The sequence below is a fragment of the Diadema antillarum genome, unplaced genomic scaffold (assembly GCF_040938485.1).
Source record: "Diadema antillarum isolate AM-2024a unplaced genomic scaffold, OU_Dant_1.0 seq00000136_RagTag, whole genome shotgun sequence".
NCBI classification, from domain to species: Eukaryota; Metazoa; Echinodermata; class Echinoidea; order Diadematoida; family Diadematidae; genus Diadema; species Diadema antillarum.
In genome coordinates, this window is record NW_027271213.1 from 4820 (window position 1) to 28878 (window position 24059).

The 24059-nt window shown below is 37.6% G+C and overlaps 1 protein-coding gene across 1 annotated transcript; it reads right to left on the reverse strand.

The window, feature by feature from the left end:
- Positions 1-18005: 18005 nt before the first annotated feature.
- LOC139727565 (allatostatin-A receptor-like) lies at positions 18006-18980 on the reverse strand. The gene has a single exon (XM_071638547.1). It carries the CDS (start codon positions 18978-18980, stop codon positions 18006-18008), a length of 975 nt encoding a protein of 324 aa, XP_071494648.1.
- Between the last annotated feature and the right edge of the window lie 5079 nt (positions 18981-24059).

Sequence of the window (24059 nt, forward strand, 5' to 3'; positions counted from 1 at the left end):
GCTGTTACACTATTTTGTTCTTTTGTTACTCTGCATAACACATGGTCGTTGATACGAACCATTTTATCATCTTTGTCATGTCACGTGCTACAGGTCTGTTTTCTTTTGGGGCATTATGTACGCACAATATCTTGGCCTCGATAGAAAAGCTTAAATCAAGGACTCTCGTTATTTATCTATTTATCTATCTATTTGGAAAGTGAGAGTCAATGTGTACAACAATACCTCATAGTATCTTTTGGCAATAAAGTCTTACGTAAGACACCATCGTTGCTCACAGTCAGGTTGATCGTTGCCATATAGCTACTATTACTTATAGTATAAAGTCTTTGATTTTGTGAATGAATTCTTTTTTTTTTCATATATATATATATATAGCGAAATGAACTATGATAAGGAAATTTTACAGTAGAACATTTTTTTTCCAATGTTACTCCTGTTAAACAATTGAATGTTTGTTTTATAAAAGAAACAATTATTTTTTATTAGCCACTCAAAATCATTTTATTTCAGCCATTTTATTAAGTAATTCTATGTGGGTTATTCTAAAACTTGCTAATGAATCACGATATATAGCATAGCTATTATAGAAGTTAATGGTCTTCGCCCCAACCGTCCTCCATAGACTGTATTGCTTCTTCCGACGGTCACGTTCCTTGAAGTCGTTGTTTTGTTTTGTTTTGTTTTCATCTGATCCCTTTATTTTCATTTCCCGCCACTCGTAAATAATAGCCTCTAAGCTGTAAAAGCTGTTGGCTATTCTTCCACAAACATTATAAAGACGCTCACTGTAATTTACGTAAAAATAGACTCAATGACTTAGAGTTGACGGGTTATTGCTCCACTTCCCTAGTTAATTTCAATGCTGTTTATTCGTTCTAAAATGTGTAAAAACTGGCTTGAACACCACGAAGAGTCTTTTACGTAATAATCTTTTGAGCTTTGCTACCCCGGCTCCAAGAGCGAAACGTTAGCGATTCAAACGTGAATTTCGTTTATTGTAACATTACTATTGTGTGCTCAAATGGGGACACGTGTCATCGTAATATTACGTAACAAAGCATTGTTGTTTGATAGCTAACAAGTTGTTTGGCCAGCTCCCTGGTTTTAGCTGTTTTATTATTCTTTTGCTACTCCGAACACACGGTCGTCGACACGAAACATTTTTCATCTTTGTCATATCACGTGTAACAGGCCAGTTTTCGTTTGGGGCTTTATGTACGTAACATCCTGGATTCGATAGAAAAGCTCAAATCAATGACTCTCGCCATTTACAAATCTATTCGAAAAGTGAGAGTCAACGTGCCCAACATATTTCATACGGTATATATTTTGGCAACGAAGTCTTACGTAAAACACATCATTGTTATTCATTTATGGTTGGCTGGTCGTTGCCTTACTATTCAAAGCTGCTCAGTTCAATCTTTTGCACATGGGGCTGCAAAGTTTCACCCTTTCAGAGGGTGCTCACCTCTTATGAGGTGTTCGACTGGTATTTATCCCTAGGTTAATTTTAATATACCAAGTCGCGTCTCAGTTAGCTGTATCTTAGTTTGTCTCTTTGCTCTTGTTTTCCATGAGGGAAATTACAAAGCAGAGATTGTTGTACTTTCCGAAACGTATGAAATGACTATGGGCTACTGCCGCCCCCCCCCCCCCCTTGGGATTTCTGTGACGTAGGAGACCGGAGGTGTCTAGTGATTATTGATTCCGAGATAATTATATATGCATATACATGTAAATGTTTGATATGTTTGAAGAATAATTCAGTGATATGGATGATTTCTTTTCCTGCCAAGCAAATGTATATCGGTAAATAGCTGATTGTTTACATTTTTTTTCTTGTCAGTGGGAGCTCTGTCCACTTCCACTCTCCACTGCCTAGTACGTGTAGCACACGTCCTTGCTTGTTAAATAAGTTCATGTTAGGCATTGTACACGAGGCCATGGCCTTGTGTACCATCCGCAACGATGTTGATTCTGTGTCATCTGTGTTCGTGTTCATGTTCGTTTCCCTGTTCTGTGTGTGTTTCATGTTTCTCTGTACGAATTTCGGTTTCCTTTCTTCTTTTAGGTCTGCATACCCCCACGTAGCTGCTGAGCTAGGACCAGACGGGAAGCCAGCTATTAATTCCCGAATGTTTTATATTTTAACCCATGGCTAACGCAACAAATTTTGCTTTTAATTCTTTGAATAGTGATGAATTCTATAACACAGTAAGGCACTCTGAATCTGATCATGTAAATATTATTTCCAGTGTATATGAAGATTACATATCCGATAAATACAATACCTCAACACAAGAATTTGAATATAACTTTGACTCAAATGATCCAGTCCAGAGTCCATCGTGTGTTTATTTGACCGAAAATCAGTATAAAAATCAGATTATGAATACAGTTGGTGAAAAATTTTTGTTAGCTCACTTTAACATACGCAGTATTAACAAAAATTTTGATAAGTTGCGCTTACTCTTAGAAAACCCAGATCATAAATCTTGCTCCATCATAGGGTTAACAGAAACATGGCTGAACTCTAATATCAGTCATTTATTTTCTTTACCCGGATTCGAATTTGTATTTAGAAATAGAAGCGAGAGAGTTGGTGGTGGAGTTGGTTTATACATCTCAAAAAAATTTAAATATATTATACATGAGGAGATTAGTGTTATGAGCGATGTACTTGAATCCCTTTTTATTGAATTGATAAATCCACATGGAAAAAACATTATGATTGGCGTAATTTACAGGCCCCCTCGTTCGAATTTAAATGATTTTTTGACTGTTTTGCAGGATTTAGTACAAAATCCCATGATACTTAATAAAGATACATTTTTGATGGGCGATTTTAATATCGATCTCATGAAATGTAACTCCCAAAACAGTTCAAAAGAATTTATAGAAACATTAATGTCTGCTTCGTTTTTACCATTAATCTCCAAGCCTACCCGTGTCGCCAGCCAATCGGCTACCCTCATAGACAACATTTTTTGTAATGTTTTTCCACTTCCTGAGTCTGGTATCGTCCTCTCAGACATCACTGACCATTTTCCTATATTTACTCAGGTACCAATTAAACTGATTAAACAAAATAATTATTATAAGCGTCGTAAGATTACTGCAGATAATCTTATAAGTCTTCAAAACAGTTTAAAAGAAATCGACTGGTCTTCTGTATACAACACTACCGATGTCAACTTGTCTTATGACTATTTCATATCTACTCTTACCTCCGAAATCGATAACCATATTCCCCTGCGTAACATAAAAAATAGATATAAGCAAATTCCAAGACTCCCGTGGATAACCCAGTCTATATTACGATCTATAAACAGGAAAAACAATTTGTTTTATAAATATAGATGTAATCCCACTGAAAAAAATAAGAAAAAATATGTTTCATACAAAAACACACTCACCAAATTATTACGTACGCAGAAGAAAATGTTTTATGTGAATCAGATAAGCAAATACAAAAATGATATTAAAAACACATGGAAAACATTAAAGAATGCTATGAATACATCTAACAATTCATCTAATATTTCTGAAATTCGGTGGGGCAATGCCTCCAGCAACACTCCCGCTGGCATGGCGGAAATATTCAATGACTTTTTCTCTTCAATTGGGAAAAATTTTTCTCAAAATATTCCTCTTTCTAGTAAATCTTTTAATGATTTTTTAGATACACCTAACTCCAAAACTATATTTTTTGACCCAACATATAAAGAAGAAATAATAAAGATTGTTGCTAATTTGAAAGAAGGAAAAAGTCCTGGCCATGACGGAATTGACAACTATTTGATAAAAAACATAATTCCTCAAATAGTGGATCCCTTAGTACACATTATTAATTCATCGCTTACAACTGGCCATGTGCCAAATAGCATGAAAATTGCGAAAGTAATTCCTATTTACAAGAAAGGGGAGAAGGATGATGTCAATAACTATAGACCCATATCTCTATTATCTTCTATTTCTAAGATTCTTGAAAGAATAGTTTATATCAGAACAGTACGTTTTCTTAAAACCTGCGACATATTCTCAAACTTTCAATTTGGATTCAGGGAAAATCACAGCACAACACACGCACTACTTGCCCTCATCGACAAAGTCACACACGCACTCGACACACTTTCACACACAATAGGTATCTTCTTGGACTTCTCCAAGGCCTTTGACACGATTAACCACGGAATACTTCTCGCCAAACTGTCTCATTATGGAATACGTGGAAAGGCCTTGGAGTGGTTCACGAGTTACCTATCAGAAAGATCCCAATTTGTACATGTCAACGGCTTTGACTCTCAAAGTAAAACAATTGCATCTGGTGTTCCACAAGGGAGTTTATTAGGCCCATTGTTATTCATTATTTATATTAATGATTTTCATAGATCCTCGGAGAAACTATCATTCATATTATTCGCGGATGACTCTAACCTTTTTTTTTCTCACCCTGACCCAAACATTTTAATAAGAACAGTCAATGAAGAACTGAAAAAGGTTATACAATGGATATACGCAAATAAATTGTCATTAAATATTAAAAAAACAAAAGTTATGCTTTTTAGTAATTCTTTAAATAGCCTCCCAGGCAATATAACATTTGATATTACTCCTTTAGAAGAAGTTTCTTCCTTTAAATTTCTTGGTGTTTGTGTCGATAACAAGCTTTCATGGAGGAATCATATTGATAACATATGTAAAATTATATCACGTAACATTGGTGTAATGAATAGATTAAAATATTATCTTCCTTCATCTGCATTATTAACTCTTTATTCTAGTTTGATACTACCTTATCTAAACTACGGGATTCTTGCTTGGGGTAATACATGTCAGATGTTACTTGATAAACTTCTTTTACTGCAAAAGAAAGCGCTTAGAATTGTTTTTCATTTACATACCCGAGAACATACAGATGCTTTGTTTTCTGACCATAAAATATTAAAAGTAAATGATTTGTATGTGTTTCAACTTGGCCAGTTTATGTTTAATTACAACAGTAACTTTTTACCTAAAATATTCCATGATTCATTTCATCGAAATAGTCATGTTCATAACTATCCCACGCGACGATCCGACGAATTTCATCTTCCATTAATGAGAACCGCACATGCCCAAAATACATTTCTTTATACCGGACCCAGACTTTGGAATAATTTAGATAATAGTTTAAAAGATTCCCCCAAAATTTGTTACATTTAAATACAAACTCAGAAAATATTTACTTTCTACTTATAATCTTAGATAATTTAAATTGTTTTGATTTATGCTTGAGCCTTCACTTGTCCTGATGTCGCAGCACTTGGCGTGTTCTGTGTGCAGACTTCTCTTCTTTCTTCTCTCCTCTTCCTTTCCTGTCTCTTGTTCTTCGTAGACTTGTATTGTTACCGTCTTCTCTCCTCTCGGTACTGTCTCGCGTCTTACAGTGTATACGTGAGGGTAAATGAATGTGTGTACGAACGTGTTGTCCTTGTCATATTTTCCCGGTACACGTGGTTCAGTGAGCAGTGTCCGGGCACTAGCATTGGTATTCTATATTTTTTCCCAACCGGTGTATCTCAAAATAATTACATGTATATTGTTATAGAATAGAATATAATTTACTCATTATTTGTCTAGCGATCCACGTCCGACAAGCTATGCTTTTTAGTGGATCACTATTTTCCATAATCGAATTTATTTTCCGCTCGCCCACGAAGTATTTATACAGTGTTTTCCTAAATATTGTACATGTTATATGTTGTTCTATAATATGTCTCGTATATATATTACATGAATCTTATGCAAACGTATGAACAATATTTCATCACATGTATACTTTGTACTATGTTTTTTGATTTTCGATGATTGGAAATAAACTATGATTGAATTGATTGAATTGAATCTGCTCCTCTACAGTATGTCCCCCAAAGAATTACCATCGGATTTCTGCACTGATAACTTTCAAACTGAATTAACTGTCTGAATGCTGTTTTTTACTTCAACAAAATATAACGTTCTTATCTGTATTTTGCAGAAAACCCCATTCAATTTGGTAAAGTGGTCACAGAGAAATGTGGATCATTTCAAAGCATGTCGTAGATCTGTTTCTTCCAAGTGTAGCATTTGGATGCTCTTGGAACTGCATATTAATGTGTGAACACAATGGACAAAACTTAGAGGGAAGGGATTCTTGACATGCTCTACAAAAATCCTCCTTTCTATTCAAATGACCAATGAAGCAAATCAGATGGGGTTTTCTGTAAAATGTACATAATAAATTACATTTTCATACCCTGAAATTGTGTTTGGATTGATTCACTATTTTCAAAGTTATCATTGAGGAGGGTCCCATTTTAATTCTTTTTGGACATACACAGAGACTCCAAAAAGAGACTCCCGCCGAAAACCCATTTTTGCAAAATCTCCCATTCTCCCGTTTGAGATTTAATTTCTCCCGCCCTGGCTCTGTGTCTCCCGTTGGAAAGGATTTCTTACTTATTGCTATCATATGTTGAAAAAATAAGCCTTAGATCGCACTAGAGAGCATCTAGAACCCTAGGAACTTCGCACACATCAACTTGGAGTCTCCCGTTTGGTAGGGATTTCAGGCGGGAGAATCTCCAGATCAGAAGGTGCTTGGGGTAGGAGTCTCTACATACGGGGGGGGGGGGACATAAAGGCACAGGGAATTTACTCAGTAAGCCAGTTCAGAGTAAGCTAGGTCAAGTGCACATGAGTACAAAGATGATCTTCTGTTTGTTTGTTTGTTTGTTTTTTCTCAGTTGGTTAGGCACTAACTTGCTTTCAAAGTGCATCTAAAGGCTTGCCAGACATAACAATTTACAGAGCTACTAAGTCTCACGCATTCTGCATGAGACTCATGCATTTAGGGCCTGTCTCACGATCTCACGCAGGGCACCTATTTTTCTCATGCATCGGGTGAAGTCTGCATAGTTCAAAGGATTCAAGTGATAGTTGCAATTGAAGGTATATTTCCCTTTTGTCTTTCAAAATTAGTAAGAAATAGTCACTTAAGTATGCACCAGATCGCATTATTAAGAGCTAATAATTCAAAAAAACTCCCTACCATGGGAGGGGTGACACCCTCCTCGTTCGCGTGCGCATGCGCGCGAGCGCCGAAACGCCGAGTCATGAAAATCTCACTCATAAAAGTTTTTTGAACTTTGCATCTCTGAATTTATGGATTCTAATCAACCATGTTCATACAAAATAATGATAAGCTCTTGCAGACCACGTGACCAGAATGGTCAGTCAATTAACACTTGAGAAACATCCATTTCATATTTTGCATTCATAGTATTCACAATCTATTGCTATTGATATTACCCCAATCTTGCTGTCAGGTCTACAGATGCTCTCATAAGGACCATAAACTGTAAGGATTTTTTTTCTTGAATAATTACTGCATAAGCATGATTGTTTACCTCAGTGAAATCAATAGCCCAACATACTGTATCGGTACAAATACCTTTTTCTGCTCAAGCACAAAGTGGAACCCCAAACTGGCTTTTTACCGATACTTCTGATGTGTAACTGGATCAAGTACGCAGGAGTCATTTTCTATGAGCCTCCAGCACAAAGCAAAAAAAGGGAATAAAGGAAAACAAACAAAACATTCATCAGGGCCTAAACAGAAACCACAATTACTACCGAATGTAACCAGAGCTCATCCAAATGCTGACTAAGCATTTCTATGCCACTTAATCCTGGCTCGTTTCCAAGTCAAATGTTGGTCTAGATTCCAAAGGGATTTCTACAAGGAAATTTTATGATCAAAGTATGATTTAGAAAAGAAATGCTTGACAGCAGAAGGGATTGTAATCTCACACTTTTGCTGCATTACATATTCAGAGATATGCTTAGAACTGTGCAATATCTGTCACAATTCATTGAAACCAGGGAGGTACGTGGCTTTTTCCATCTTCCTGTTGAAACATTACACGCAGCCACTTCCAGCATGCTTCTGAGAATCATCTGATTTGTACTAAATTTCCCCATATTCGGGGAATCACAATGTGGGCCCCCCCCCAAAAAAAAAAAGAACAACAGCAACAACAACAACAACAACAAAAGTGCTTGGCTGATTGGAAAATTACCAGTAACATTTGCCTGTGACACATCTTTTTATTGTCTGTTTTAATCCAATGATGGATTCTGTGATTCTTGTGTCTATGTTTGATGTCGAGGCTGTGGCATAGTCAGTGGCGGATCCAGAGGGGGCACATGCCTCCTCTTTATTTTTTATTAAAACAAAAGAAATAAAAAGAAAAAATGGGGGTGCACATGCCCCCTTTATGTAAAGGCACCCCCTCCCCCTCCCCCCCCCTCCCCCTCCCCCTCCCCCTCCCCCTCCCCCTCCCCCTCCCCCTCCCCCTTTACAAAATTTCTGGATCCGCCCCTGATAGTGATAAGTTTGAAGCTGGATTTTTTAAAGATAGCTCTACATCACTCATACACAGAGCTCATCTGAATGTTTTACTGTCTACTGCAGATTGAGTATTAATCCACATAGAAAGACCAGAAATTCAACCTAACATAATGCAACGACCTACATATTAACATCACTTTAAAGATGATAATAAGGATTGAACAGGACAAAATGTAAAGGACATACGTTTCCTTTTATTTGTATTACAGGTTTGAATGTTCAACAAAAAGAACAGTAAACAGCCCCGCTCCCAGATGATCTGAATGGCATGGAAATTCCATGGAAAAAATCCAAATCCAACACTAATTGCCCTGTCCTACAAAATAAAAACAAAGCATAGCATACACATCATTTGTTTTTTCCACTGATATTCACAGAAATTTGAGACAATATCCCATAAGTATGCATGAGCTATTGCTCTTCAAACAACACCATAATAAATCTCAGTGTCCTCTACAGTGTAAACTATCAACATACAGTGTATGATAATACAGAGTAATCCCATTTTGCCTTCTGTGTACCATGTTGACTGTAAAACTTTATCACCTACTAGCATTTTTCACCCATATCCTGAATGCTGATTATAAGTTGCTGTTTTAAAAACAATTAAAAAAAAAACAACTACTACTACCGACAAAGGTGATACTCTGCATGAGCTGCAATGTCATATAGTCTTGTTCATATACGGCAAAGTGATATTTTATAATAAAAAATACTGAGTTTTGTTGCCTTAAATGTTTGAAAAACTGATAATTTTTGTGTCTAGACACTGAAAAAAAACCAACAACAACAACACCCCACAATCATCATCTACATCGCTTTTAAGACAATCAGTCCATTTTGAGTATTTTGGGGAACACTCATGATTATTCGTCATGCACAGTGTGTGTGATTGACATGGCAATTGAAGAATTTTCTTTGCAAATTCTATGATTCAACTTTAATACCATGCACAATATCTCAAACGCAGAGACTCCAACTCTCCCGTTTTCGACGGGAGATCTCCCGCCAAAAACCCATTTTTGCAAAAATATCCCGTTCTCCCGTTTGAGATTTAATTTCTCCCGCCCTGGCTCTTTGTCTCCCGTTGGAAAGGATTTCTTACATATTTCTATCGTATGATGAAAAAATAAGCCTTAGATAGCACCAGAGAGCATCTAGAAACCTGGGAATTTCGCGCTTCGCACACATCAACTTTGAGTCTCCCGTTTGCTAGGGGTTTCAGGTGGGAGAATCTCCAGATCAGAAGGTGCTTGGGGTTGGAGTCTCTGCAAACGTAACGTTTCCCTGACTCATGCTCCTGTCATTGTTTGGGCATGCATTGTTCAGAGGGTCCTTCAGGGGTGAGTTGAGGTGAGATTTCCCCTCCCCCCCCCCCCATGTGACTGAATGGAGGCAAATAAACTCAATTTCTGCATTACTAACTATCCAAAACCTGATAATTCTTGTGTGCACCGTAAGAGTCTGTGGTTGTACGAATAAATGTACAGGAACTTCCCACACACAGACTCTTGGCCAGTCTGAACTTACAAAGCCAATTAGATGTGAAGGTCAGGGTAAAGTACAGCTTGAACTGCTTCACAGTTTGTATTTCAATTATACACTGCAAAAAGTCCAGTGTTAAAATATGAAACACTGAGCTGGTGTTAAAATTCTCAGTGTTCATTTGTGGTGGTAAATTAACACCTCCAGGTGTAACTTCAAAATACAAAAGTATTTTTAGACAGGTAATTAGTTACTGCTCTTCTTGTTGATTTTGAACTTCAACAAGATGATCACGAACTTTCCGAAAACGTCCTTGATTTTTTTTTTAAATGTTGTGAACACATTTACTCCACAGTAACACCAGTTGGTGTAGTCTCCTATTAACACTTGGTAGGTGTTACAGAAATACCATTGACAAATCAACACCATGTGGTGTCATTGTTGAATTAACTAACACCAGTGAAGTGCCAAACTAATTCATCACCAGCTTAAGTGTCAAATTAACACCACATAGTGCCAGGTGAACACTTTTCAACATCATCACAACATACTCTCTACACCTGTCGGTGTGGTACGTCCTCTTTCGTGACACTCAATCTATGTTAGATTTATCACCCACGGTGTTAAATCTTACACCAATGTTTTTGCAGAGTGGTTTAAATAGACTCTATCACTATACACTCTTCCCACTGACACCCCATCCTCTTGCACTATAATCATTTTCCTAAATATGAACGACTTAAGGTGCAAATTACTACGTCTTACAAAATGGTTCAGTTACAGTACATTGTGCTTTGAATTCTCACCATATAAAGCTCCATAGACTGCATTCTCTGATAAAAGGCATAGCGATACTGCTGTAATTCTCAGAGGATATAGTGTGTGCTGGCCTGTTCAAATGGTTTTATCTGACATTTTCTGAGCACATGCTTTCCTGCAAACTTTCACAAGCCTTCAACAACTTCCTTTTCCTTTACATATTTGATCTTCACTTTCTATCTTACCCTTTAAAAAAAAAAAAAAACTTTTTCTCAAGAGCCCTTGTGATTTGTGCACTTTGTACAGTATTTAGGTGAATGGCAGTGATCTTTCAGTGTTCTAGTATCTTATGACATATGGTACTAGAACTCTGAAAGATCAATTTCCTATCAAAAATAATCAAAATACACTAAAAATGTTTCCTTTCACTTTGTCTTTCTGGGAGCTCTCTGCACATGACAGGAAGAGATAACCTACGAGAAATTTCCAACAATTTCTCATAAATGTAAACAGGAATTCCCATAAAGCATGTATATGAATTAGTAATAATGAAACAAAAATCACAGGTACGGGTACCTTGAATCAGGCATAGTTGGGGGCCAATCGTGTTTTCTCATACATAGGCCCAAAACTTTGGAACAGCCTTCCAATATCTCTTCGACAAGCACCTTCTACTGATGCTTTCAAAAAGAACCTCGAGACCTACTTTTTCACTTTATATTGACAATTGTTTACCTGTAGGTATACATACATATATTGTTTGTTTGTTTATTGTTCTTTAATCTTCTGTGATACTCTGTTGTACCGTGATACATACTCTATTCCACAGTGCCACGAGTATCTTTTTAGGTCGAATGATCACTTTATAGTCTTGAGTCTATTATTATTTTCATTAATGCTTTCCAGTTTGTGGAAGTTGACTTGAGGGGTGCCAACCTTGAGAGTTTGGAGTAAGACACTGTGAGTGTGAAGGAGCGAGTGACCAAACCTGATCAATCAAGCAATGATAGGTGTGTGTGTGTGTGTGTGTGTGTGAGAGGGGGGGGGGGAGGGGTTGAGTATGGTAAAGAAGGGGAGTGTCTCTCCTCCTCCCCTCCCCCCCCCCCTCCTTTCCACTGGAGAAAGCTTTGACAATTTTACATTTTAAATGGTGCACTATGGTGCATACTTCAGTCAAGATTTCAACACATGCAGGTAAAAGGAGTGTGCGAAAAATTTCTACATTTTTGGCTAGGGTATATTCAATGTTTGAATTATCAGGGATCATGTGGACATTTTGTTTTTTTTTTTTACTTTCTTTCAAGTGTGTTTTGATCTGCATATAGTTCTTCAAAACAGAGAAGCTCAAATTCTAAATTACCATATGTCTCAAACCCCATGGGGAAGAATTCATGACTGAAAATAGGTTGGACACTAGGAATAATGTGTGTATACTTTTGTGGGAAATTAGCTATTTAAAACTCCTACTTAATATGTTACAGACTGCTTTAAATTTTTAGGCATCCTTCAACATATTCAGTAGGATTTTTTTTTAAATTGATATTCACTATTAGTATCTTTATGTACATATGTGTAAATACAGAAAATCAAAACTGAATATGATTTGTATAGTATAGGTCTAAGTGCAGAAACAGGATTTTCCCAACAGGCTACTCCACATCTTTGGGGGCCAAAGAGAGTTATATCTACTGTGTAATGTGCCACAGCAGAGAAAATCACTTTTAGTTGACCCCTAATTTAGAGTATATCTCAATGATGTTTAAGTTCCTTTCACAAATGCTGTGATTGAGTGAATTGACATTTCATTCACATCTGTAAACATTATGATGGCAATTAAAGGGGAATGATACCCAAGTGGAGTCAGTGAATGTAGTCTTGTGCTGCAGCAAGTAGAACACAACACAAAAGTTTGAGTAAAATTGGACAATCTGCTACAAAAAAAAAAGAATTACACTTCTAATGGTGTTGGTGCTGCAATTGCTGGATAAGAAGACTACAACAGTTCATGATGTCACTGTAGAACAATGATATCTAGAAAATAAAGAAAATTCAACACATTTTCATTTTCTAGCATGATGAAAAACCACTTGACTGGGCATAACTGCGATCAGAAGAATGGAGTGCCCTTGAGTATTAAAGACTTTAACTTACCTCTTTCACAAAGCAGGGCCAAGGGAAATATACCCTTATTGTAGATCAGTAGAAAAAGTCAAGGGAATGTGTACTTAAAAATGACAACTCTGAAAACATAAAATTGAACACATATAGTCCCATTTTCCTCAAACTTCACCAGTGTGTCCTACAAATTTTGCTGCATTCACTCAAACAACATTTCTATTACTAGTACATCTACATAGGGTCATCCCTCCATTAAGTATTCATTTGTACATTTGTATGCAATATCTGGACTTTCTTTATATGATATACGAATGTATATCTTTCTACATGACATTATAGAATGAAGGGAAGTGTGGAGAGATGATTTAACTTAAACCTACTGGGCAAAAAAAAAAAAAAATAGTACAATTACAACCAATACTAGCCTTATTCTACTATCTGTTTCTACACTAGAGTCTGGAAGATAAAAACACAACAAAAAAAAAAAAAAAACGAATGACGGCTTATAGTGGGCATGAGTTAAAAGATTTGACTGCATTCCATGCATACATAATATCAAAAACATCCAAATTGTACTTCTAACAATCATTTTCCAGTAGGCCTATCGGTGTTTGAATCAGTGGCTGATGAATCATACAATACGTGCGAAATATACAAGCTGTATTTACCTTCATAACATCACGATTAATAGAGAGTAAACACAAAAGAAAAGTTTGTTCGCAGGCATATTTCACGCAGTACTTACCTCTTCACTGGTAGAGTTGAGCACCCCGTCAGTACAGAGAGGCGACCGCCCGCTGCTACCGGTCGAGCGCGAGATCCGCTGGCTCCTGCCAGAAGTCCTGGTGGTCGATCGATGCTGGTACCGCTATACCGCTACAATTACATGGAAGTGACCATGTCGCGTATTTTTTGAGATATGGTTTCACATTCATCTACAGGAGACCAGAGTGTTCTTGGATTTTATAGTTCATAACATTTTACATGTAAACATGGCATTGTCCACACACGCTTCTTGGGGCATTGGCACATGCACGCACATTCCATCGCATATGCTTCACTCTCGATCTCATCACACACCGTAATGCATTGTTCACCGAATTGAACGCGCGTGTAAGTTCATGAAGTGGTGTCTCATCATTGAGCTACATGTACTACTGTGTATTAGCTCCATTTACACACACCGATGACGTCACTGGGAATTTCCCTATACATAAACGGGAGTCGCGCATGTTGACAATCCACTGTGCGGATGTAGGACCCTATCGGCAGGGAGACGGGGATTGCGAACGCACAAGGCGGGGATGCAAAATCAAGTCGGTAAGATTATCTGTTAATTACCCATTAGAAAAACCGGCTTTTCGACTGACATGATTATAGTCCGGATAGGTCTCACCGCCTGCGCCACGTTTTCAAAAGTGGGAGGGCCCATTTCCGGGTTTCATGAGCTATCATTCCGGGTTTCTTCGGCTGACAAGCAAAAGAAAGAAAAAAGAAAGAAAGAAAGGGGAGGGCAATTAAAGTGGTGACACCCTATGTAATCCTCATTCCTATATGTACGGGGTAAAAATGTGGGAGTGGGGGGGGGGGGGACGAGCCCCCACACCCGGTTCCGCCGGCCATGGGTCTATATAGTTTTATGGGATTTCGATAGAAAAGAGAAGCAAAAACAACAAGCAAAACCTCCAACGTGAGAGATCATGTATCGCCATAGTTCAAACTTTATTAACAATAACAATACACATTTTATACGAGTAAGCATAAGAAGTCACATAATATTGCCCGACCTCTGTCATTCAAATTACAATTATTACTATTCCAATATATAAAGATATATGCAGAATTATGTTTTTCTCACAAAATAGGATATTCACAATCAGTCTCCAAATCTGTTATGTCCATGATGTTATAACACGAGTGCTATCAAAATATATCATAATAATGCATATCAGTCAGCATGACGTATTGTATTATATCATGATATACGTGCAAAGAGACAGATTATGAAGTGGATGCAATAAGGATCTATTAATTTACAATGCGTCAAGCACTATAAGAAATTTGAGGTCATTCAGAAACAAGGATATGAATATGACTGAACATTTTGAATTACGTATTGAAACATAATACAAGCGCACCCTTGCAATATCCTGTGCTCTTGATATCATATAGCAACAAAAACAACAACAACAATCACGGAAAAATCTGCACCTATTTCACACACGACATTCAGTTTGCAAGGGACTACCTCATGTTCCGGATATAACAGTGCTTTTAAGATGTAGTAGACCCTCTACCGTGCCTATATAAACAAATATATAGGCCTATATTATAAAGGCCTTTTTTGAAATTGTTAAACTAAATAGAGTTTAACAAATTCGAAAAAAGTAAAGAGCTATAACAAAAACACTATGTATAATTGATAAGTACGTGCTCTCAATTATGAGCCCTGCGTAGGAATGTAAGGTTATAGTATATTAGTACATAATGAACAAGGTGCTTTACCGTTTACATTCATATGCTATTATAGAATTATAAATGAAACAAAAGATCATTATCCGAGTATACGTATCGAAAATACTACTAGAGAACATTGGTTTAAATAGACCGTCATTTACCATGAAACCCTACATGGATAATTATTAAGTGTTTTATATTTCATTTCATGACTGCCGCTCATGTCCTTTGCTCCCGTGGCATTTATTGTCAGCCCCATCATCTGAACACAACATCAGGGATGTTGAATTGCATTGAAATGAATTGAATTGAATTGAATTAAATTGAATTAAATTGAAATAAATTACATTACATTAAAATGAAATAAATTAAAATGAATTAAATTAAATTAAAATGAAATAAATTGAAATAATTTAAATTAAATTAAATTAAATTAGATTAAATGAAATTAAATCAAATTAAATTAAATTGAATTGAATTGAATTGATAACACTGCACTGGTCTTACACTCCGCATTGCTCTACGCTTGATGGACAGCTCCAACACATTTCATTTCATATTTCACTTCACATTGATGCCATACATACCAACAACTACTGAGTAAACAAAAAAAAAGGACGAACAAACAATGTGATATGCCGTGTATACAGTGAATCATGACTAGACAGTTGTTAGCGTACGAGATCTATTATACATTGAAGGAACCGCAAATGTGATGTAAGATTGTAACTGCCGGTTTCAGCAAACGGATACCAATGTGAATACGTCTCGCAATTTATTGTAATTGTAGATCAACAGGCCACAAAGAAAAGTTAATACTGGATGATGACATAACCATATAAAAGCCAAAAAAGTAAAGTACAAAGGGCAAAAGAAGTAAAACAAAACAAAAACGAATGAGAAGAAGAAGAAGAAGAAAGAAAGAAAGAAAAGAAAAGATAACGAAGAATTGAGTGAAGAAAAAAAGAAGAGCTGACATTATGAATACAAAAGTATAAACATATTGTACAAGCATAGTCATATCTACCATCAGGTTCATGACGAATTAACGAATTCAAAGTATGAGAAATGTAATGTGAAGTAAGTAAACATGATATAGAAATGATGATGATTATGATATATGGAAGCAAAATGCTGAAACCAGGGGTAACTAGCAAACGTACACTTCAAATTGATTGGCCATGCATTCCAAGAGGATAACGTAAAATAACGGACGAAAGGGTTCTAGTCATACAACTTGTAATCATTGAGTAGCATTGATTTGAGTTTTATTCGCAAATGAACAGAGAATAAGAACATTACTTGATTAAATCTCCGGGAAGATCATTCGAATATTTATTTGGTTCGGTTAAAACAATCGTTTTCTGAGCTTTCCCAAAGAGTGTGCGAGTACGTGATAAGGTGAAACCGGGAGGTGAAAGGGATATAGACAACAATACAGAACTGTGTCGCCTTGTCTTACAAAGAAACAGAATAAGCAACACAAAACAAAACAAAACAAAACAAAACAAAACAAATTTGCTATCTGTGAAGACGCAAGGACTTTTCCTGAGCATACTTGGACAGAATGTCTATATGAGAAGTGTGTGTTACGTAGGAAAATCCGCCCGTCGTCAATGGGTTAAAATAATCTGATCTACCATGCCCAGCTCTTGGATTAGTAATTGTAAAATTGATTTTGTTGCCCTAACACTACAAAAGTTGAAGTCGGTCCCTCAACTTCTTATAGGCATATACATGACGGTAATTCAAACGAAATCCTACTCTCTCTCTCTAAAAAAAACAAACCCACACACACAAAAAAACAACAACTAGAAAACTCACATTAGAATAAGAGACCAGAAAATCTAAATAAAAACCATGACTTATAGCGCGGGGGTGGAGTTTAACCATGGATATTTGACCCAATACACACTAACACATACTCGCACACACACTAAATAGGATCCGCGATTCCTGTTAAGTTCTTCTGTTTACATATTTCATAATTTATTCTCTTTCAGAGATTTTCTGAGAAATCCATTTGTATGAATCTCATTCAAAGGCATTTATCAAACCACAACAGACTCTATATGGCAAATGACAAAATTGTTCGAGAGCCAGTACGGTTTTAGAATACTTCAGCCTCAATTTCAGTATGGTAGGCATTATGTAGATCTTGAGAAAACGAACAAACCGAAATTTACCAAAACCTGGACACAATGTGAGTGGGAGAAAACACAGGTCATAGGTCAAGGGGTCATCCAGGTCATGGGTCGGATCTGTTAATCTCCTTATTTCAAGATACAGACTTTTAAGTGTTGATTCAAAGTTTACCACAAACCTTGGGTTTCAGTCCTATTTCATTTCATTACATTGCATTTCGTTTATTAATCCACGATGAAATTACAGAGAATATTCCCCTCCAGTGAATGGCTGACAATTAAGTTATTCACGACAAAATTATTACATTCACGTACATGTGAAATAGTAATGAGACGTACATTGTAAGAAGAGAAACTGTGCATGTACCAGATGAATACATTAAATATCTATATGTATCTTTTTTTTTCAATGCATTGGAAACAAGTATCTTTCTTTAATGTGAATACCACGGAAATATATAACATTATGACTTTGAAAACGTTTAGAATATTAAGACAGTCAAAATGTATCGAATTCGGTTGCAGTATGTGATATCTCTTGTTATCAAACCCTAAACTTATTTTGCTATTGCGAAATTGCGCATAAATAATTGCTCCACGCCCGGTTATTCCTTCGAAACCGATACAGCTGAAGTCTTGCATCCTTCGGATCGATTAGCACGCCTCAAAGAACTCTTCTCTTTCTGCTTATCTTGGCGCACTTGAAAGATGGCACCCGGACGGCCGCTCGTCGAGCACGTGAATAGATTCTTGATGGCCTTTCTGAACTGGGGATACTGGATAGAGTAGATAAACGGGTTGGCGCAAGAGTTGAAGAACGCGAGCAAGGCGGCCCCGCGTGCCCACACGGAGTCCGCGTCCAAGATGGAATCGACCTTACCGATGCTGGAGAAAAGGTAGATGACAGCGTCCGGTGTCCAGCAGACCACGAATGTCAAATTCACCACAAAAATGAGGGTGAGAACACGTTTTTGGGCACTCAGCAACCGAGAGCGGGCTGCGGATAGGCCTACATCTCTTTTATCCTCATTGTCAAAATGCATGTGTCGACGGGACAGAGCGCGAGCGGAGAACCCCTGGGTGAACGCCATGATCATTATCGGCAGAACAAAGTGACTCAGTAAAATAACAACCCAGGCGAGGAATTCTGACAGCACTGTCTTCGAAATGACCTCGCAATAATAGTAGGTCGGCTCAACGTAAAAGCTTCCAAACACGAATGTCGCCTCAAAAAGCGCGAAAACCCAAATGAAGCAAACAGCGAGTATGACGTGCCCCTTTTCCAGCAGCTGACTAAACTTGATTGGATAGACAATGGCAAAGTACCTCTCAACCGATATCGCTGTTAAGGTGTAAAATGAGGCAGAGACAGAGATCCAAAAGAGAAGAGACGGAAACATGACACGGCAGTAGAGCTCCCCCAACCAGGTAGGAGGAACTCGGATGGCTATGGGAAAAGGAAGTGCGAGAACAGACGTGACAAAATCTGCAACAGCGAGAGCCCCTATCAGCGTGTCTGTGAAATGATTGGCGTTCCTGCGTCGAAATATGACCACAATAATTAGGAGGTTTCCAGTCATGCCTATCAGGGAAAAATCAGCTGAGGAACTGTCCAAGAAAAGCTGAGGCCAGGTAACCACACCCAGGCTGGTTCTTCCAGGTCTGTTGGGGCTGCCGAAGTTGAGGGGACGTGAGAGTTCGCAGCGCCCTCACTTGAAGCGTTGCGGAACGCCATCATCTGACTGCTGATGTGGACGGCCGAAGTCTCTGCTCGTGGGATGGAAGTGCTCAAGGGTAATTCGCTGCCACCAGAGGAGTTCCTGCCTGGGTCTGCTTGGGCTGTTGGCGTTGAAGGGTCCACAGTGTCGATTATATCGCCGTCTTGCGATTTGGCAGACCTTGCTGTCAAGATAACGAGGATGGTGATGATGTAGTAAACAGCCATCTCCATGGTAACCCTGAGAGGGGAAATCAATTTATATATCAAATGATACTATCACAGAAAGACAACACATTCTTTCTCTTCTTATGTAGTTTTGTTTGCACTGTGCGAGTTATACTATCTATCATGACCGTGATAGGTCTAACACGAGATGAAATACAAAGAGACGCCTATACGCTACCATTATCAATGGACATAATCTTTAGTAATCCTAACTGACCGGATATTCAATCAGAAAATTATTTAGCTCTTTTATAAACCTAAAACCACTGGAACATCTCGTCTCTCGCTGGTCTCAAAGACGTTTCCGCGACGTGTCGGCGACATCTCCGTATTTTCGGTCAAATCGCGGAGACTATTTTTTGCTTGCGAGGTCTCCATGGGTGTGTTAATCAACTCCTTTTCTCGGCAGAAACAGGTTTTCCAAACAGCTTTCAAGGAATTTTTACGAGTTGATAAACGCAAAGCTGTTTTGAAAGCCCTTTCGGAAAGCCTTTTCGAAAGCCGCAAATATGTGGCTTTCCAAACAGGTTTCCTAAACAGGTTTTCAGAAACCTGTTTGTAAAAGCCTTTTGAAGTTGATAAACGCAAAGCTGTTTTGAAAAGGCTTTGTAGTAGGCCTATTGTACTGCAGTTACGAACAATGCACGCCTTATAGTATTATGACCTCTTCTCCTCAGGTCGAATTGCGCAATGCAGCTGTGCAGTGACAGTCCCGTTATCGTGTTCGCGAAGAGAGTTGATAAACGCAACCATTTTGGAAGCCGTTTCTAAAGGGCTTTGGAAAGGGCTATCGAAAGCGCTTTTGAAATTAAACAGGGGAAAGTTCATAAACGCAGCCAAAGTCTCATGCCGCCACTCAGAAATATTTGAATTATGTGCTAAACTGGAGCTGCCTCGAGATAGGAAGACAATTGATTCATGTGGCATTGCATCATGACTCGTCACTCAGGAAGGTATGTCTTTATGATGGTAATTGCTTTTCGCTGTCCCTTCTTAGAAAACAAGCGGCACTTTAATAGTACAGGGCTTTGTAAAGGGCTTTCGAAATGGCTATGGAAAGGTCTTTCGAAAGGGCTATCGAAAGGGCTTTCGAAAGCCGTTTAAACAGGGGAAAGTTAATAAACGCAGCCCAAGATGTTTCATCTGCGACCTTGCGGAGACTCATTGGCAACATAACGGAGACATCCCGGAGACGTCTTCACGACTGAGAAGACGACTCGGAGACGTCGCGGAGACGTCTCCGCGACTTCCGGACGATTGAATTATCACCTATTTGGAAACGTCTCTGAAGTCGCCCTGGGGTCGTTTCCTTTGTGAGAGCGTAAGGCACTTTTTGGTCTTTTGAGTTGAATGAGTCACGGTGATTTCTTCTCCAGTGAGATAGTCCTTTTAGTGTTCACTATAATTATGTATGAATTATGAGAACCAGGTGTGTAAACCGGTTTTTTCTCCCTCAGCATTGAAAGAAATCACGAAATACCAGTTGTACACGCGTACATGGTCAATTATGATGATAATTATATCAAACTAGAAGCCGTATTCTTGTGACTGCCATCACATAAAAATTGAAGGGCGAGCAATGTCTTTCGTGTCTTTGCGTGGTTTCATGAAACTTGTTGCAAGCTGATATAATCAATGAGTTTCAGATGTGAAGGTATATAGGCTAGAGTTCATGAGAGGTTTCTCATTGTGTCTCACTTAGGAATGGGCAAAACATGAATCCCCACCTCAACCAGCACTGTACAGTCCCTTTAAAACTTCGTATGTAGGAGACACGTCGAAACAAACCCATCGGTGTCATCTCGTTTAATACAATACAATACAATACATTATAAGGCGCTTCAATACGGATGTTTCTAAGCACACAGTTTACCGGAAAATTTATATTTAGTCCATCGTCCCTTGCTTCTTATCACATTGTTTCTCATTATCGCAAAGATAGATAAATATGGTGTTTGACTATATTCGTTGCATTTCACTAAGCAAATAACTCTACACTGTAACTTTGCAAATGAAAATGTGCAGCGGAAGATTAGAAACCTTCGAACATTATCATTTTGACCTGCAGTTTGAGAGTTGGAGTTCAAAGTGCAGCAATGATTTCATTGTAAACCCATCACAACTCATCCATGGTTCTACTCATGATGTGGAGGTCAAGACACGTGTGATGTAAGAATGTTCTCCAGTACCACTGAACATGGAACTACAAGACCTGTCTTGTGTCATTTATACAAAATAGAGAAAATAGGAAAGAAGCGAGTCAGCTGTAATGTTGCAAGATATTATCCACGTTAACATGGAAAACTCCAAAGAAAGAGACGATGGTCTCAATTTGTTGACATCTGAGAAGTAGCTGTAGAGGGAAAGTACTAACATTCCATTTCCGGCCTTCTATAACACAAAGCACACAACGTTTGCTGTGAAAGAATAATAATGACTCGTTCACTTTTACTTTCTCCGAAAAAAGAATATGACTGTTCGATCGATTTTGTCTTGGTCTGTTTCGATTTTCAAAGAGGGAATGACAGCAAAATATACGACCAACCTGTCAAAACATCAGACTACAAATTTGTGACACAGTCGGAAACATGTTACCAATTTACGATTTATATAAATGATTTAAAACAAAAAGAGCACTTAAAAATACCACTATTTACTGATTTAAAGGAAAAATTCGAATCCTTAAAAGCAAGTCAGACAATGTCTGATGATGCAATGAGAAAACAGCGAAAATTAGATCACAATATGACACAAATTAAGGAAGTTTAAAAACTGAAAGGGGAAATCAAGTCTAAATATAAGTTAGTCTGATAAGAAAGAGTAAAATATTACAAGTTCAACGGTACAAATTTGATAGAAATCGGATGAAAAATAAGGAAGTTATGGCATTTTGAAGTGTCGCTATTTCTTTATTTCATTCTTTTATTTTTTTTTTTTGGGGGGGGGGGGATAGTTTTTGAATAGTCAATATGAATATGCAATGGGAAAGTGAGCATGTCATTCCATCACAACTTACCGTATGTGATGATATCTATAATTTGTACTTACAATTTTGAAGTTTCCAGTTTTTCATTCAAACGCAATTATGCCCGTGGCTCAGTTAAATCCTCATAATTAATCTATCTGATCACAATCTGAAGTTATTCAACAAGGAATAACGTCATGTTTCAGAATTTATAATCATATAGGCATTGAATTTAGGGATTGTTTGTAAAAAACAGAGTAAAAAATCGCGTTAAAAGAGCATTTAAAGGAAATTTTTAGGGAATTAACATATTGAAAAAATATCACTTGGAATGATTATGATCATAACATATGGGGGTACATTATATGTGATAATGGGATTGTGAGATCTTCGCGAGGGAGCGAAGCGTTTGTAAAAACAGACTATAAAAGTCGCGTTTATAGAGCATTTAAAAGCAAATTTATATTTAATTAGATATAGGGGAAAATATAGGGGAAGTCCTTCGTACTATGATTACAACATACGGTGTGGGAGGGGGTTGTATCCCCTCCCACGATAGGGACTTTTTGTAAAAACAGAGTATAAAAGTCGCGTTTATAGATCATTTTGAATTAAATTTCTAGGGAATTAAACATAGTAAAAGAAATCACTGCAAAGGACTATGATTACAATTTATGGAAACAAATCATTTTACTTTAAGTACGGGCAGAGCAAGCAAGCCACTTCCACTTTGCCAATCATCTGAAATGTGATCGCATTGTTCGAGCAATAAAAAACATTCAAATACTGCTAGAAAGCAGAGAAAAAAGGAAAACTGCAAGGTTTACGGTACTAAAGGTATGTTTCAGCGGACACACTCGAGAACGCGAGACTACCATGTATACACTAAATTCATCCATAAGTTGGTATTAGTTTATAGATATAATAATGTATATTGTTAGTGTAATGTAATTTTCGCATTTTCAGTTATAAAATTGACAACTTTTAGAAAAGAAAAATGCGTTTCTTGTTCATTTTGGTCTTTAAATAATTGATTATTTATTTCTTACAGGGGCACACTGGGGGGGGGGGGGGCAAAAACTCGTTTTGCCCCCCCCCCCCCTCAACATTTTATTTTTGGGGTGTTTTTTTTTTTTGGTGGGGGGGGGGGGCAAGTGCCACCCCTGCCCACCCCCCTCCCCCCCCCCCCCTTCCGGCGCCCTTGCTTATAGAGGAAGGATGACAGTTAAATTATATTCAAATCAAATTATGGATCAAGTAAAATTACGTACGGCCAACGTGAATAACAGACGAGGCCTTAAACACTCGTGGGAGAGGTTGTTGAGGAAAGTATAAAACCTGCATTATTCGGAATTCCATCTTTTTAAGATAGTCCTGATATTTTGTCATTATAAAGTTCATCAAGATTTTATAGTAACAACTCATCCACAAATCTGATTTAACACCTCTCTGGCTATTGTTTGGATGTACAAATTTCAAGATACTCAATTCTCTTTCTTTTTGCCATTGGGAGCAGTTTTTAAAAAAAATGTTCGAGTTATCACATTTGATGCATACTGTTTGGTCAGTTGTATCACAAAACATCCTACCATATTAAAATTTCGCAATAAAGCCTTATCAATGGCAGACAACGGAGATATTTCTATTTTGTTCAGTAAACCATCGCTGGATAGACGGTTTATTTTAGAAATGATTAGGTGATCCGGGTATCCTCTCGGACCACCTTCTGTATCTGTACTGATTCTTTGT

Excerpts from the sequence above, each read along its gene's own strand:
- LOC139727565 (XM_071638547.1), bottom strand. The coding sequence starts at position 18,980 with ATGACTGGAAACCTCCTAATTATTGTGGTCATATTTCGACGCAGGAAC.